This window comes from Bombina bombina, chromosome 4 (genome assembly GCF_027579735.1).
Source record: "Bombina bombina isolate aBomBom1 chromosome 4, aBomBom1.pri, whole genome shotgun sequence".
In the NCBI taxonomy this organism is placed as follows: Eukaryota; Metazoa; Chordata; class Amphibia; order Anura; family Bombinatoridae; genus Bombina; species Bombina bombina.
In genome coordinates, this window is record NC_069502.1 from 711,854,766 (window position 1) to 711,871,986 (window position 17,221).

General features: G+C 34.7%; 1 protein-coding gene and 1 long non-coding RNA gene across 5 annotated transcripts in view; one reads left to right on the forward strand and one right to left on the reverse strand.

Annotated features, from left to right (window-relative positions):
- Window positions 1-17,221, reverse strand: part of EYA4 (EYA transcriptional coactivator and phosphatase 4) — a 506,638-nt gene that overhangs the window by 123,606 nt on the left and 365,811 nt on the right. For all 4 annotated transcript variants that reach the window (XM_053710909.1, XM_053710910.1, XM_053710908.1 and 1 more), the window contains 5 exons: window positions 16,992-17,058; window positions 12,839-12,981; window positions 12,602-12,745; window positions 7,013-7,092; window positions 3,407-3,584 (listed from right to left, as the gene is read on the reverse strand). In XM_053710909.1, the coding sequence (XP_053566884.1) occupies window positions 3,407-3,584; window positions 7,013-7,092; window positions 12,602-12,745; window positions 12,839-12,981; window positions 16,992-17,058 (612 nt within the window). The remainder of the gene's footprint in view (window positions 1-3,406; window positions 3,585-7,012; window positions 7,093-12,601; window positions 12,746-12,838; window positions 12,982-16,991; window positions 17,059-17,221) is intronic.
- The window catches only part of LOC128656766 (uncharacterized), a 104,207-nt gene that overhangs the window by 4,220 nt on the left and 82,766 nt on the right, over window positions 1-17,221 (forward strand). The gene's annotated exons all lie outside the window — the stretch shown is intronic.

Here is a 17,221-nt window from a genome sequence, read left to right on the forward strand (position 1 = left end):
CAGGATAACACGAAAAGGTTAGAAAGACTTCAGTTGCATTCTGATGGATTATATTATCATGACAAACAAATATATATTCCACTGAAGACCAGGGCTGAAATTCTTAAAACCATTCATGATTCTTGTCTTGCAGGCCACCCTGGTTTCCAAAAGACTTACAATCTATTTTCAAGGACTTTTTGGTGGCCTAACATGTACTCAGAAATTAAGAAATACATTAAGTAATGTAAAACATGTACCACATCTAAGGTTAGTAGAAAACAACCTTTTCGACTTCTACTCACCAGTCCAGTTCCTAATAGACCATGGGAAAACATCAGCATGGGTTTCATAGTAGAATTACCCAAGTCTGACAATAATAGTATTATACTAGTTGTAGTAAATTACTTGACTAAGATGGCTCATTTACTCCCCTACAAACAGTTACCATCAGCTTCCCAAACTGCAGAACTTTTCTTCGATGGAATTGTAAAACTTCATGGTTTACCAATTAGTATTAAATCTGACAGAGGGAGTCAGTTCACCTCAAAATTTTGGTCGGAATTATGTAATAAAATGCAAATTACACAACGTCTCTCATCTGCATACCATCCCCAGACCAATGGACTGACGGAGAGGACCAATCAATAGTTGGAGCAGTATCTCCGCTGCTATTGTAGTTACCAACAGGAGCACTGGTCCTCATTTCTCTCATCTGCAGAGTTTGCATACAACAACTCCATCCATTCTACAATTAAACAAACTCCTTTCCAGGCAAACTATGGTTTTCATCCCTCTTTTTATATCTATATCTATATCTGACAGTATATGCCCAATGTGTCAATGACACTGTAAATACCTTACATGTGAATTTTAAGGTCTTACAAGATAATATAAAACAAGCTCAACACCTCCAAAAGTCCTATTATGATCATAGACGTCGTAACCCACCAACATACTCAGTGAGAGACAAAGTGTGGCTTTCTACAAAAAATCTGAAGCTTCACACACCTTGTTGTAAATTTAATAAATTGTTCATAGGTCAATTCCCTATTGTTAAAATTGTAAATGACAATGCTGTTACCCTACAGCTTCCACCAGCTTATCGGATACATCCCATTTTTCATGTTGTATTGCTCAAACCATATACTCTGGTAAGGAATGATAACACTGACTCTACTCAGTCTTGTCCCACTATTCTGGATACTACAGATTATGAGGTTTAATCTATTCTTGACTCAAGACGCGTTAGGGGTGAGCTCCAATACCTTGACTGCTGGCCTAGCTACTCAGACGAGGAGAACTCATGGGAACCTTCGTCTAACCTATCTACCCCCCACCTGGTATCTCTCTTTCATAGGAGACATCCAGAGAGACCCCGTCCATGAACCTTGGAGAGGTTCTTGTCGGGGGGGGGGAGTGTTATGTCAGGATTATGTTCCTTTAAGAGTGGATGTTCCTTGTCCTGAGTCTGTATCCTGAGTCTGAAGTTTACTTTACAGAACTACAGTTCCAGTGTCTTTTTATACTCAATTTCTATCAAGTCCTTTGGAGATTCCTACCTCCTTGGAGGATTACATGCTCGTATCTCTGCGGTTGCATTGTTACAACTAGCTTCAGCAAAATCCGGAGCTGCATCCTGACGTCACCTGATTGCTGCGGTCAGCTGCCCGGACTTTCCACTTCCGTGTTTAGAACTTGCCAGCAGCAGTGCGGATCTATACTGAGACACGGACGCTGAGACCGCAGTTTCCTGATTTAAGCCTTAAGTTTCTCTAGCACTTGTGTATCCTCAGTCTCACCCGGGTTCCAGTTGAGATCTCATTTCCATCAGGTACCTTTTATTATTTTGCCACAATACCACTCAGTACACACTGTCTTACACAGACAACACCAGTGTGCTGTTCAGTATTCCTGCATAGAGAAATACTGTGAAATGTTCAGTCCTCTGTGTGTCTATTCCATTTTTTCCATCTATGCAATGCTAAGTAGATTTCTAATTATTGCTTTTAACCTCACATTAACATACCATTTAGGCAAATAGTTAGGATGAATAAATTACTTGCATTAAATAACAATGAAACCTTTATTATGTATTCTAACTGCATATAGCTTATCTACAGTTGTGATTCAAATATTAGTTAGTAGAATTTTGAGATTGTATAATCATTACACTTATAGACCTAGCTGACATTTTTTCTATGCATTTACAATAACAGAAGGGAAAAACAGTTAACACCCTTGCAGGCATACCTTACACAATTACGTGGAAGAATTAAATAAAAAAGAGAACTATATTAAAAGCCAGAAACTAAAAAATATAGAATTTTTCTTGTACACGTATCCCCATCTATCATCAACCTGTGATTCTATTATTTAAGCTTCCGATTGATAATACTTATACTATAAAACATTTTGTTAAGTTATGTATCAATGGTGATGGCTATATTGGTTAAATTTCCAATAGATTTCTTGAGAAACAAAATGGACGCCAAACCTAAAAAGGCTGATATTTAAACTGATGTATCATTTGTGAATGAGGTGTTATAATGTGTTGATGATACTGTTGACAAAAAATGTCCCTATCTCTACAGACAGCCCCATTCCATTTGGGGATTAAATATTTGTGAATCACTACCATGCATAAATTGGTGTATCAATTTACAAGCTAATTAGAAATAATGAATTTGGGGGTTTGCCCAAGTGCTTTGTAAAGAGCTCTTAAATGATCTGCCCTTCACTTTACAGTTCCTACCTTCAGAACCAAGTTTATTTCATTAAGCTAATCTCTAATTCTGAACGAGCAGCTGTCTCGCTGAACTCTAGGTATGCATCTATTTTAGAATTGCCTAAGTCAGCACGCATGGTTTTTGAACAACTGTAGATTTAACTGTTTGGTTCTCTTATGTTCATTAGTATTGAATGTGGCAAGGGAAGGCGTTTCTTTAGAACACTGTTAAATCATGAAATTATATTTTAGATTTATTTATGTTAAGTTCTAAAATATTCTGTGATGTGGTTTTTGTAACTACTGTTAGATAATTGTAATTATCTATCAACATTATTGCAATTAGAAACCAAGAGGGCTCCTACAGTCCAAATAGAGCTCTTTACTGTAGCATATATAGGCAGGAATAAGTATAGTATAATGCAGTAAGAATAAAAATCTCACAAGTTTATAGGATGCAAAATTCTGTCATAAAACATGAAGACCCTAAAGGTACCAAATATATATATATATATATATATATATATATATATATATATATATATATCTTATCTTATATTTTGTCAAATGTTTTTTTCACATACAAAATTCAACCTTTATATAATGAGATTACTTTTTTAATTTTTTATTTTACTTAAGATTCAGGGCAGAAAACAATAGGGCTGCGAAAAAAGATAAAGAATTACATCTACATTTTACCTGAGTGAAGCTCTGTAGCGGCTTGATTAGTTAGGCCTGAAAGAGAATCTTGCAACTGATACGTTGATGATGATGTACCATCCACAGTGTTATTTGGGGTCATATAGGCTCCATAGGTTGATGCTGAGTAATACTGTGCATATTGGTTTTGGCCGAATGCTGTGTAGGAGGGATAATCCTGGAACAGTAAGTACAATTTATTAAGTGAAGTAGTAAAATGATTATTTGAGATTTGGCAGGGGAAAGGATTAATTAGTACTTAACACAAGGTAGAAACCCATATCCTGTTACCTCAGGTAGATTTATTACTGAATTAGCACCCAACCAAAGAAAATCGCATATAATATGTATGGTATTAACGTCTTAATTATGTCAAAAGCACTGCATTAATAACAAATTCCTAAAGCTCATTTTCACAGGTGGCTCAGATGAAAAATAAAAAAGCCTGGCTTTAACATTTTTGCATGTAAAATTACCAGATGGAGCTAAGTTGAAAAATGTCCTTATGTATTTGGGAAACAGAGCCAATAAAATTATTTTTTCATATGGCAACATAGTGATAAACCATGTAAGAGAACATACATGTGAATTGTATTAGGCATTAACTTTAGTAATTTATAATAATATTAGGGTATTTCTTTAAATGAAACAATAATTAAAAACTATTTATTTCACTTTTTAAAAGATTTTGCCATATCAAAATAATATTTTGACATTTCAAGGGAGGTATTTTGTTAATATTTAAAAAGACATTAAATATATCTTGCTTTTGTGAAAAAACTATTAAAAGGCCAAAAGCAAATTCTGTACCCGGCAACTGCTGAAAACAGATTTTGCTTTTTGGCCTCTCTAAGAAGTGTAAAACAAATCATGTTTACACAAAAGTTAGAAATATTTAACATCCCTTTAAAATTATCACATTTAGGGCCAGTGGAGAAATATTTAATGCTACAGTTCAAGCGCTATCTCCACTAGAATTAAGCTTTTTGCGTGTCAGGTATCGCTCGTATCACAACTTGAATGTAAACAGTTTTCACTCGCGTGCTAACCCGATGCATGTAAAAAGTCAAACTTAGCATATAGTATTAGCAATAACGTGTTCCCCCATAGAAGTCAATAAAGCAAAAAAGGGGAAAACACCCTACTCACATGCAAACATGATTACATAGTCTCAAAAGCGCTAACCCAATATGAAAATATGAATATTTTACATTCCAATGTTCGTGACATAGAAGAATATGTTCTATTTATTCATAAATACATATCTCTCTATATATATGATTATTTTTTTTTGCACAAAGGGCTTCAATGCCCTTATATATGTTTGTCTAGATGTATGTACATATGTATTTATGTGTTTATATGTCTGTAAATATATATACACAGGAGTGGAAAAATGTCACTGTGATTTACTAGTTAGGGGTTAACTAGCCCATAGGGGAAAAGTTACTAGTCCACTCAATGTTAAAGATAGGAAAGTCGTGCAGGATTAGTGGGCCACTGGAAATTTCAAGCCCTGTATATACACATATAAATAAATCTGTTAACATATAACTATATATATATATATATATATATATATATATATATATATATATATATATATATATATATATATATATATATATATATATACAGGGAGTGCAGAATTATTAGGCAAGTTGTATTTTTGAGGATTAATTTTATTATTGCACAACAACCATGTTCTCAATGAACCCAAAAAACTAATTAATATCAAAGCTGAATAGTTTTGGAAGTAGTTTTTAGTTTGTTTTTAGTTATAGCTATTTTAGGGGGATATCTGTGTGTGCAGGTGACTATTACTGTGCATAATTATTAGGCAACTTAACAAAAAACAAATATATACCCATTTCAATTATTTATTTTTACCAGTGAAACCAATATAACATCTCAACATTCACAAATATACATTTCTGACATTCAAAAACAAAACAAAAACAAATCAGTGACCAATATAGCCACCTTTCTTTGCAAGGACACTCAAAAGCCTGCCATCCATGGATTCTGTGAGTGTTTTGATCTGTTCACCATCAACATTGCGTGCAGCAGCAACCACAGCCTCCCAGACACTGTTCAGAGAGGTGTACTGTTTTCCCTCCTTGTAAATCTCACATTTGATGATGGACCACAGGTTCTCAATGGGGTTCAGATCAGGTGAACAAGGAGGCCATGTCATTAGATTTTCTTCTTTTATACCCTTTCTTGCCAGCCACGCTGTGGAGTACTTGGACGCGTGTGATGGAGCATTGTCCTGCATGAAAATCATGTTTTTCTTGAAGGATGCAGACTTCTTCCTGTACCACTGCTTGAAGAAGGTGTCTTCCAGAAACTGGCAGTAGGACTGGGAGTTGAGCTTGACTCCATCCTCAACCCGAAAAGGCTCCACAAGCTCATCTTTGATGATACCAGCCCAAACCAGTACTCCACCTCCACCTTGCTGGTGTCTGAGTCGGACTGGAGCTCTCTGCCCTTTACCAATCCAGCCACGGGCCCATCCATCTGGCCCATCAAGACTCACTCTCATTTCCTCAGTCCATAAAACCTTAGAAAAATCAGTCTTGAGATATTTCTTGACGTTTCAGCTTGTGTGTCTTGTTCAGTGGTGGTCGTCTTTCAGCCTTTCTTACCTTGGCCATGTCTCTGAGTATTGCACACCTTGTGCTTTTGGGCACTCCAGTGATGTTGCAGCTCTGAAATATGGCCAAACTGGTGGCAAGTGGCATCTTGGCCGCTGTACGCTTGACTTTTCTCAGTTCATGGGCAGTTATTTTGCGCCTTGGTTTTTCCACACGCTTCTTGCGACCCTGTTGACTATTTTGAATGAAACGCTTGATTGTTCGATGATCACGCTTCAGAAGCTTTGCAATTTTAAGAGTGCTGCATCCCTCTGCAAGATATCTCACTATTTTTTACTTTTCTGAGCCTGTCAAGTCCTTCTTTTGACCCATTTTGCCAAAGGAAAGGAAGTTGCCTAATAATTATGCACACCTGATATAGGGTGTTGATGTCATTAGACCACACCCCTTCTCATTACAGAGATGCACATCACCTAATATGCTTAATTGGTAGTAGGCTTTCGAGCCTATACAGCTTGGAGTAAGAAAACATGCATAAAGAGGATGATGTGGTCAAAATACTCATTTGCCTAATAATTCTGCACTCCCTGTATATATATATATATATACTATATATATATATATATATATATATATATATATATATATATACACACACACACACATCTTTAGACATGTATACGTAACACCTGAGATCTCATATATTTGAGCCCTTATAACTTTTTTTTCCATTAATTTTTATTAGATGGTGTTATTATGAGTGTAACTGTAACTTGTAATGTATTTTTGATATGTTTTGTGACACTTTTGTTTCACAAAACAGTTAACCACAGCTCTGAGGAAGCACTTACCCGACTCATGTTAACTTAAATTGCGCTCAAGCGCAATCGCTTACTTTTTTACCACAAACATGAGTATACTTTTCTTTATGTAACTGATTTTATTTATTTATTTTTTTTTAAATTCATATTTCAAAAACAAAAGAGAGGCGTTAAGGAGGTATCATTACCTGCTGAGGATTACTAAAGTTGGTTGAATTGGAAACTGAATTATTTGCATAAATACTGGACGATGGGGTAAAACTGGAACCTGCAAAAAAAGGAAATGACAGTTAAAAGACAAGAAATGAAAAATGAAACATTATTTAGATCATACAATTTGAATAGACGTTTCAATTTACTGTTATTTTCAAATTTACTTCTGTCTGTGCCCTTTGTTGGAAAACATAGCTAAGTATGCTCAGGAGTAGCAATGCTGCTGTGAGAGCTAGCTACTGATTGGTGGCTACACACATATGCCTGTTGTCATTAGTCTACCAGATGTGCTCAATTAGTTCCTAGTAGTGCATTGCTGCTCTGGAGCTGACTTTAACTGTGTGTTTAACCCCATTTGCAGGGGTTAAACACATAATTATATGCCTACAACAATAACAGAATTAATGTTCTACGTTTTCGAATATTTCCTTTTTTACATTTTTATGTCTATTTAGAACTTAATTTACCATTTTAAAACTTAAATTCAAATTCCTTCAGTGGTAACATATTGACCTATTGGGGGGCTACTCCATTTCGTTGGAAAAGTGCTTTACATGGATTTTCAGTGGGTTTTCAAATTCATTAGAATGTAGATACCACTTCATTTTCTAGTGGCTTTGAATGGCTTTGAACTGCTTGCCCTTTTATTTAATTCTTTTTTTTTTTGTATTAAGAAATCTTGACAGTGGTGCTCCAATCCCTTGAAAAACACATTTGATTTGGGGACTTTACTGCTTCAAATCCCTGACCAGTTCATTTTTAAAGCATATTTAAGCTATCTGCCTGGCTTTTTTAACCTTTATACAGTGGGGGGTAGTTATCAAGCCGTCTACTTTTCTGGCTTCGCCGGCTCAATACGCCCGCCTAAGCTTGCCTACCTTCGCCGCCGCGGACCTGAAAAAATACGCCTAAGTTATCAAATAAAGCTGTCAAAAAGCCGCGGGGCGATGAGCAGCGGACTGTGAGAGTTATCACTCATCCGATCTTGCTGCTCTTCAGCTTTTTCCCAGATTTATTGCTAGCCTGTCACTAAGCACCCACACTAAACTACACTGTTCTATCCCTATACCGGCGCCCCCGGAGCCTCCCACAACTCAATAAAGTTACTAACCCCTAAACCGCCGCTCCTAGACCCTGCCGCAACTCTTATAAATGTATTAACCCCTAAACCGCCGCTCCCGGACACCGCTGCCACCTACAGTATACCTAGTAACCCCTATCCTGCCCCCCCTACACCGTCACCCTCTATAATAAAGTTATTAACCCCTATCCTGCTGATCCCGCACCTCTCCGCAACTAAATAAATAGTTTAACCCCTAAACCGCCGCTCCATGAACCCGCCGCAACCTATATTAAACCTATTAACCCCTATCCTGCCCCCCCTACACCGTCGTCACCTATAATAAATTTATTAACCCCTAATCTGCCTCCCCTACACCGTCGCCCCCCTATAATAAATTTATTAACCCCTATCCTGCCCCCCACTACGCCGCCGCCACTGTAATAAAATTATTAACCCCTAAACCTAAGTCTAACCCTAACGCCCCCCTAACTTAAATATTAATTAAATAAATCTAAATAATATTTTTATTATTAACTAAATTAATCCTATTTAAAACTAAATACTTACCTATAAAATAAACCCTAATATAGCTACAATATAAATAATAATTATATTCTAGCTATCTTAGGATTTATTTTTATTTTACAGGTACCTTTCAATTTATTTTAACTAGGTACAATAGCTATTAAATAGTTATTAACTATTTAATAGCTTACCTAGCTAAAATAAACTGAAATTTACCTGTAAAATAAATCCTAACCTAAGTTACAATTACACCTAACACTACACTATACTTTAATAAATTATTCCTATTTAAAAATAAATACTTACCTGTAAAATAAACCCTAATATAGCTACAATATAATTAATAATTATATTGTAGCTATCTTAGGATTTATATTTATTTTACAGGTAACTTTGTATTTATTTTAGCTAGTTAGAATAGTTATTAAATAGTTATTAACTATTTAATAACTACCTAGCTAAAAGAAATACAAAATTACCTGTAAAATAAATCCTAACCTAAGTTACAATTAAACCTAATACTACACTATCATTAAATTAATTAAATAAACTACCTACAAATAACTACAATTAAATACAATTACATAAACTAACTAAAGTACAAAAAATAAAAAAAGCTAAGTTACAAAAAATAAAAAAATAAGTTACAAACATTTTAAAAATATTACAACAATTTTAAGCTACTTACACCTAATCTAAGCCCCCTAATAAAATAACAAACCCCCCCAAAATAAAAAAATGCCCTACCCTATTCTAAATTAAATAAAGTTCAAAGCTCTTTTACCTTACCAGGGCCATTTGTGGGGGCATGCCCCAAAAAGTACAGCTCTTTTGCCTGTAAAAGAAAAATACAACCCCCCCAACATTAAAACCCACCACCCACATACCCCTAATCTAACCCAAACCCCCCTTACAAAAACCTAACACTAATCCCCTGAAGATCATCCTACCTTGTCTTCACTCAGCCGAGCAGCGATGGAACCGAAGTGGACATCCGGAGCGGAAGAAGTTAATCCTCCAAGCGGCGCTGAAGAAATCTGATCGGAACAGCCAATAGAATGCGAGCTCAATCTGATTGGCTGATTCCATCAGCCAATCAGATTTTTCCTACCTTAATTCCGATTGGCTGATAGAATCCTATCAGCCAATCGGAAATGAGGGGACGCCATCTTGGATGACGTCCCTTAAAGGAGCCTTCATTCGTCGTAGTCCGTCGGTGAAGAAGGAGGTTCCGCGTCGGCGGGAGGAAGATTCAAGACCCGGCTTGGAAGATGACATCGCCCGGATAGAAGACCTCTTCAGCGCCTCTTTGAAGATGACATCGGCCGGATCGAAGACTTTTCTTCAGCGCCGCCTGGATGATGACTTCATCGGATGGAAGATTTCTTCAGCGCTGCTTGGAGGATTAACTTCTTCCGCTCCGGATGTCCACTTCGGTTCCATCGCTGCTCGGCTGAGTGAAGACAAGGTAGGATGATCTTCAGGGGATTAGTGTTAGGTTTTTGTAAGGGGGGTTTGGGTTAGATTAGGGGTATGTGGGTGGTGGGTTTTAATGTTGGAGGGGTTGTATTTTTCTTTTACAGGCAAAAGAGCTGTACTTTTTGGGGCATGCCCCCACAAATGGCCCTTTTAAGGGCTGGTAAGGTAAAAGAGCTTTGAACTTTATTTAATTTAGAATAGGGTAGGGCATTTTTTTATTTTGGGGTGGTTTGTTATTTTATTAGGGGGCTTAGATTAGGTGTAAGTAGCTTAAAATTGTTGTAATATTTTTAAAATGTTTGTAACTTATTTTTTTATTTTTTGTAACTTAGCTTTTTTTATTTTTTGTACTTTAGTTAGTTTATGTAATTGTATTTAATTGTAGATATTTGTAGGTAGTTTATTTAATTAATTTAATGATAGTGTAGTATTAGGTTTAATTGTAACTTAGGTTAGGATTTATTTTACAGGTAATTTTGTATTTCTTTTAGCTAGGTAGTTATTAAATAGTTAATAACTATTTAATAACTATTCTAACTAGCTAAAATAAATACAAAGTTACCTGTAAAATAAATATAAATCCTAAGATAGCTACAATATAATTATTAATTATATTGTAGCTATATTAGGGTTTATTTTACAGGTAAGTATTTATTTTTAAATAGGAATAATTTATTAAAGTATAGTGTAGTGTTAGGTGTAATTGTAACTTAGGTTAGGATTTATTTTACAGGTAAATTTCAGTTTATTTTAGCTAGGTAAGCTATTAAATAGTTAATAACTATTTAATAGCTATTGTACCTAGTTAAAATAAATTGAAAGGTACCTATAAAATTAAAATAAATCCTAAGATAGCTAGAATATAATTATTATTTATATTGTAGCTATATTAGGGTTTATTTTAAAGGTAAGTATTTAGTTTTAAATAGGATTAATTTAGTTAATAATAAAAATATTATTTAGATTTATTTAATTAATATTTAAGTTAGGGGGGCGTTAGGGTTAGGGTTAGACTTAGGTTTAGGGGTTAATAATTTTATTACAGTGGCGGCGGCGTAGTGGGGGGCAGGATAGGGGTTAATAAATTTATTATAGGTGGCGACGGTGTAGGGGGGGCAGATTAGGGGTTAATAAATTTATTATAGGTGGCGACGGTGTAGCGGGGGCAGGATAGGGGTTAATACATTTAATATAGGTTGCGGCGGGTTCAGGGAGCGGCGGTTTAGGGGTTAATACATTTATTATAGTTGCGGTGGGCTCCGGGAGCGGCGGTTTAGGGGTTAATATGTATAGAGTAGCTTGTGGTGGGCTCCGGGAGTGGCGGTTTAGGGGTTAATATGTATAGAGTAGCTTGCGGTGGGCTCCGGGAGCGGCGGTTTAGGGGTTAATATGTATAGAGTAGCTTGCGGTGGGCTCCGGGAGCGGCGGTTTAGGGGGTAATAATTTTATTTAGTTGCGGCGGTGTAGGGGGGGACAGCTTAGGGGTGTTTAGACTCGGGGTACATGTTAGGGTGTTAGGTTCAGACAGCTCCCATACAAATCAATGGGATGTCTGTCAGCAGCGAACTTGTACTTTCGCTATGGTCAGACTCCCATTGATTCCTATGTGATCCGCCGCCTCCAGGGGTGGCGGTTTGAAAACCAGGTACGCTGGGCCGTAAAAGTGCCGAGCGTACCTGCTAGTCATTTGATACCTAGCAAAAGTAGTGAGAATGTGCCGCACTTGTGTGCGGAACATCTGGAGTGACGTAAGAATCGATCTGTGTCGGACTGAGTCCGGCGGATCGAAGCTTACGTCACAAAATTCTACTTTTGCCGGTCTAGAGCCTTTGATAACTAAGGCGAATCAGCCTCGCCACAAATACGCTGCGGAATTCCAGCGTATTTGAGGTTGACGGCTTGATAACTAGGCCCCAGTATGTTCACTTCAGGTGACTAAAAACAATTGTTCCTTAGTTCATTAAAAAGTTAAAATATAGCTAAAATCCCTCATTTAAATCACACAACTTGTATACAATTTATCTCATTTTTTACTCCAAATAAGTATTTGAACATTAGAAAAAAATGTTGATTATAAAATTAGACAAAATGATAATTGTACAGATGTCATAAATTGATATTATTTAAGTATTATAGGCAACATTGATTAGCTTTCACTATATATAGATAGACAGACAGACAGGTTAATAAATAAATACATAGAAAAATAGATAGATGATAGATAGATATAGACAGAGAGATAGATAGATAGAAAGAAAGAAAGAAAGAATGAAAGATAGATGATAGATAGATAGATAATAGATACATAGACAGGCAGACAGAGATAGATAGATAGATAGATAGATAGATAGATAGATAGATAGATAGATAGATAGATAGATAGATAGATAGATAGATATAGAGAGATAGATAAAAAATATAATAGATGGATACGATAGATAGATAGATAGACAGATAGATAAATAGATAGATAGATAGATAGATAGATAGAACATACCTGGCATTTGGTATGAGTATGGTGTTTGGCCTGGCTGTGGTGTTGAAAATCCTGGACTGTAACTTAGGCACCCGGTCTGCAGTGGTGACTGCGTCTGCGGAAGGCCACTTTCAGTCTTGATGCCTGGCAACATCACTCCCAGATCTGCGTGAGAAATAAACTTGCAATAGCATTTTCCTAACATTTTGGACAGCAGCAACGCAAATCAGAGAGCAGTACAAGCAAAGAGCAACTTACCGTAAGCTGGTAAACTGTAAGGTTGTCCTGTCTGTGAGTACGCTGTGTAAACTGCTGACTGCTGCATTCCAGAGTATTGGGTCTGACCAGCATAGGCGGACATGGTCTGAGCTGCTGGAGTCGAGAGAATGTGTGGGTATGGTCTGAAAAGTACAAGTGGGCATTAGATGATCAGTAACACAAATGGCTACAATGTGGAAACATAATTAAAGTTTGTATCTCAGAAAAGTTCAACAAAATAATAAAGAATATGGTCCAGAAGTACTATATAATGTGCAACTATAGCAATGGTCTCTAAAGCCTGTTTAAATATACCTGAAAAAATAAACTTTAAAGGCCATTAAACACTTGATCCATGTTCCCTAAAATGTCCAAAAAGCTAATTCTGTCACAGTTTAGGGAATAAGGAGCATTTAAAAAGCCTAGATTATACATTTTGCATTTTGGCCACTCTAGGGAGTGTGGGACAAAGCACAACTTTTGCACAAAAGTAAGAGATGTTACATCAATATGTCATATTTAAAGGGACACTCAGGTTAAATTACATTTTCATGATTCAGATACAGCATGTAATTTTAAACAACTCTCCAATACACTTCCATTAAAAAAAAGTGCACAGTCTTTTATATTTACACTTTTTTAGTCACCAGATCCTACTGAGCATGTGCAAGAATTCACAGACTATACGTATATGCATTTGTGATTGGCTGATTGCTATCACATGGTACAAGGGGAGTGGAAATATACATAACTTTGACATTTGTTATAAAAAAATCTACTACTCATTTGAAGTTCAGACTAAGTGCTTTTATCTTGCATTTGTTGATTATGCAAATCTAATGTGTTGACTGGTCCTTTAAAGAGAAACAGTTAAAGATGGCAACCACTGGATACTTATAAACAGGACATTAAAAAATAATACTTAATTTAAAACATGGATTTTATTATTCACTTATTTGATAGAATGATCAGATTTGCAAGATTTTTTGTGTAGTTATTTATTCATTTATTTATATCTTTTTTTTTTTTTTCAAATATAATTTCTTATATATTAGTTAATTTTCTATATATATTAGTTTAAAGGGACCGTAAACACCCTGTAATTACAAGACATTTCTGTTGTGTTGCTATAGAATAACATATCAGCCAAGTCTAAATTTTGTTAAAGCAAATTAACATCATTTTTACTGCAATTAGTTTTCAATAGGCAAACTCCACCATCATTTGGGCTTTAGTCTACAGACAACAATGCTAGCCACAGTAAAAACATTAGTATACAATACATTGTATTGCAGTTGTTATCTGATAAATCCAATTAGGGACATATATGTAGCAAGGTTAGCTGGGTGTATTTCAAGTTCTGAGAATTAGAAACTAGTATGGATAAAAGTGTATGCAAATATATAGTACATGATTATAAGTATAAATCCAGTCTGTTTTTAGTTCCACCAATCTTTTATAAAATGTTTATATTTTTGCCATGTAATGAATGAACCAAAGAGCGTTGTTTAAAAACTATACAAATAAATCAAGTAGTTCTGCACTCCATCTCTTTAAAAGATAAAATGTATTGTTTAATTAATTAACAACCTGTTTAATACAGGCAAAAATATGGTCACAGTTTTTAGTCAATGATACATGTTAATTGCAACATTTATTACTTCCATTGCATGTCACTCTCTTTATTAAAGGACCAGTTAACACATTAGATTTGCATAATCAACAAATGCAAGATAACAAGACAATGCAATAGCACTTAGTCTGCACTTACTCAAATGAGTAGTAGATTTTTTTATAACAAATTTCAAAGTTATGTATATTTCCACTCCCCATGTACCATGTGATAGCAATCAGCCAATCACAAATGCATATACGTATAGTCTGTGAATTCTTGCACATGCTCAGTAGGATCTGGTGACTCAAAAATTGTAAATATAAAAGACTGTGCACATTTTTTTTAATGGAAGTAAATTGGAAAGTTGTTTAAAATTACATGCTGTATCTGAATCATGAAAATTTAATTTAACCTGAGTGTCCCTTTAAATACATATGAAAGGACAATTCATTAAACGATTAACACTGAGACTACCATATGATAATTTTCCTTCTAATCTTTTTATGCAATAAAAAGAAAATGAACAAGAGGAATGAATTAAATACTCATATAAATAAACAATTATGTTATCTACATCCTTTTCACATTCATCTTAAAATAAAAAAAGGTGTGGGAATATTTGCAAAGAACTTGTAATGCCTCACTTGACTATTCATCCTTAATTTAATCCAATAATGATTAATTCTTATACAGCTAATGGAGGATTATGAAAATCTCTGTTTACGTTGTAAAGAAATCAAGCCTCTTAAAGTCACCCCCTTTTGTCTTGTGTTTCCGTCAATCAAAAAAATGTTGGACTAAATGTTTAAATGACACAACACAATTATGGTCACAGTGATAAGTAAATATCCTATTATTATTTAAAAACAGCTAAATAGTTTAATTGGACAAGGTACACATATAAAATGATGTAGGATTAAGGTTTATAATCTTCTCATATAGGTTGGATTAATGAATATCTGTATATTTGTAAACTTAATCTCATGTATTAGATAACAGAATAGTTGTCTATCAATATGCACTTCATTCTATTTTTAGAATCTTCCTAAATATTTTTGCACATTTTCTGAGAATACAGTATTGGTAAGTGCTGTTAAGCAAGAACGTCTTCACTGGCTATACTGTCAACATACATTTAAGTTATGCGTAACTATCAACAACTAATGACTCAAGAGTTGGGGTCATTAAGGAGAATGTAAAAAAAAAATATACCTTACTTTAAGGACTGGAATATCTAGTGCGTCATTTTGTCTCATTAAATAGATTAGTTTGTCAATGCATGTCTAGCGTGTTATTTTTGTTTATGTAGGATAGGCTTTATTAATGTAGTTTTAAACTACATTTATTGATGTCTATTTTAGACATTTGTGAGACATCTATAGCATTTAACACTCATAAAAATGTAAGCTTCACAAATAAATTTTTTTTTTTTTTTTATATATAATTTTCAAATAATGGTAAAGACATATAGCTGAATTTGCTTCTTTATTTTTAAGTAAAAACTAGTATTCTCAAAAGCAAAATTATGCTTGGTAAATATGTATTTGTGACATCTGTTTTCTGAAAATGAAATACAGTCAAAGCAGGACAAAGTTTTTTTCTTTTTATGAATTTTGGTTCACTCTGACTAGAGATCCAAAGGAGGATAAAATGTGTTCTTTATAGAAATCGTAGTTTCACTTTGACTAGGAAGCCATATTAGGAAGGATGCCGCATATTATTATTGTTATTATAATTTGCACGGTGTTGCAAAATTCCCTAGCACAAGCCAAGGGTTTAATTATAAAACAAAATATCCATTTTTTAACAGTTGTGGATCTATTTTGTCAATCTTAATCTGTAAATATTGTTTAAACACGAAAGTGGTGATGACCATTTAGAAATGAGATGCACCACCAAACACAACAGAAGTTATTGAGGGTGAGGGCTGATTTAGTTATATTTTGGGCTGCTTTTTAATTTCTATTAAATAAGTATTAATGCATATGTTATTTTAAATGTGTATAACATACCAGCAAAACTATAACAGATACACAGTGTGCTCTAGTTGGCTTGTCTAACAGAGTGCTTATGCTCTGATACTAAACCGCTAAGATGTAAGCATTATATTCCTGCTGGATTATTGTCCAATGAATAAACTCAACTCAACTCAAGAAGATTTTAAATTAATCTAACAGGATGATACGGTCCAATTATATTCCATGAAATTCTTTGCAGCTGTTGGTTAATGTAACAGTGAGTCTGTCATGTTCCACTTTAACAGTGCATATAAAGTTTTGAAGATTTAAATAAGCGTACATTTTCCTATAAAGTTATTACAGAAAGATGGAATAAATTCTTACTATATATTAAGCAACTAAAATGGCTTAGTAGAGTTTTTTTTTTGTTTCAGAAAGTAGAAAAACAGAACTTGCATACTTTTCAAATCCCTGGCTCCAAAGGATAAAACAATGTATGTATTAATTGCTACGAACCTAATTCAAGACTAGGGGTTCTGAACTGAGAATTTCTACGTACGTTAAATAATTTGTCACTTACTTAGAGGGATATAGCTGAGGCGAGTACTGGTGTGCTGATCTTGGACTGTAGCCACTGCTTGTTATTACTGTAAAACATAAAACACGCTTACAAAACTTAGTACCATAAATATCTTTCATTCACGCTCTAACAGTTTTACCATAGATCATAAATGCTGACAAAATGAGTTATTTTAGTATAAAATAGAAGTACAAAGTGTGGAAGTATTTGCTACGGAACTAAATATACAT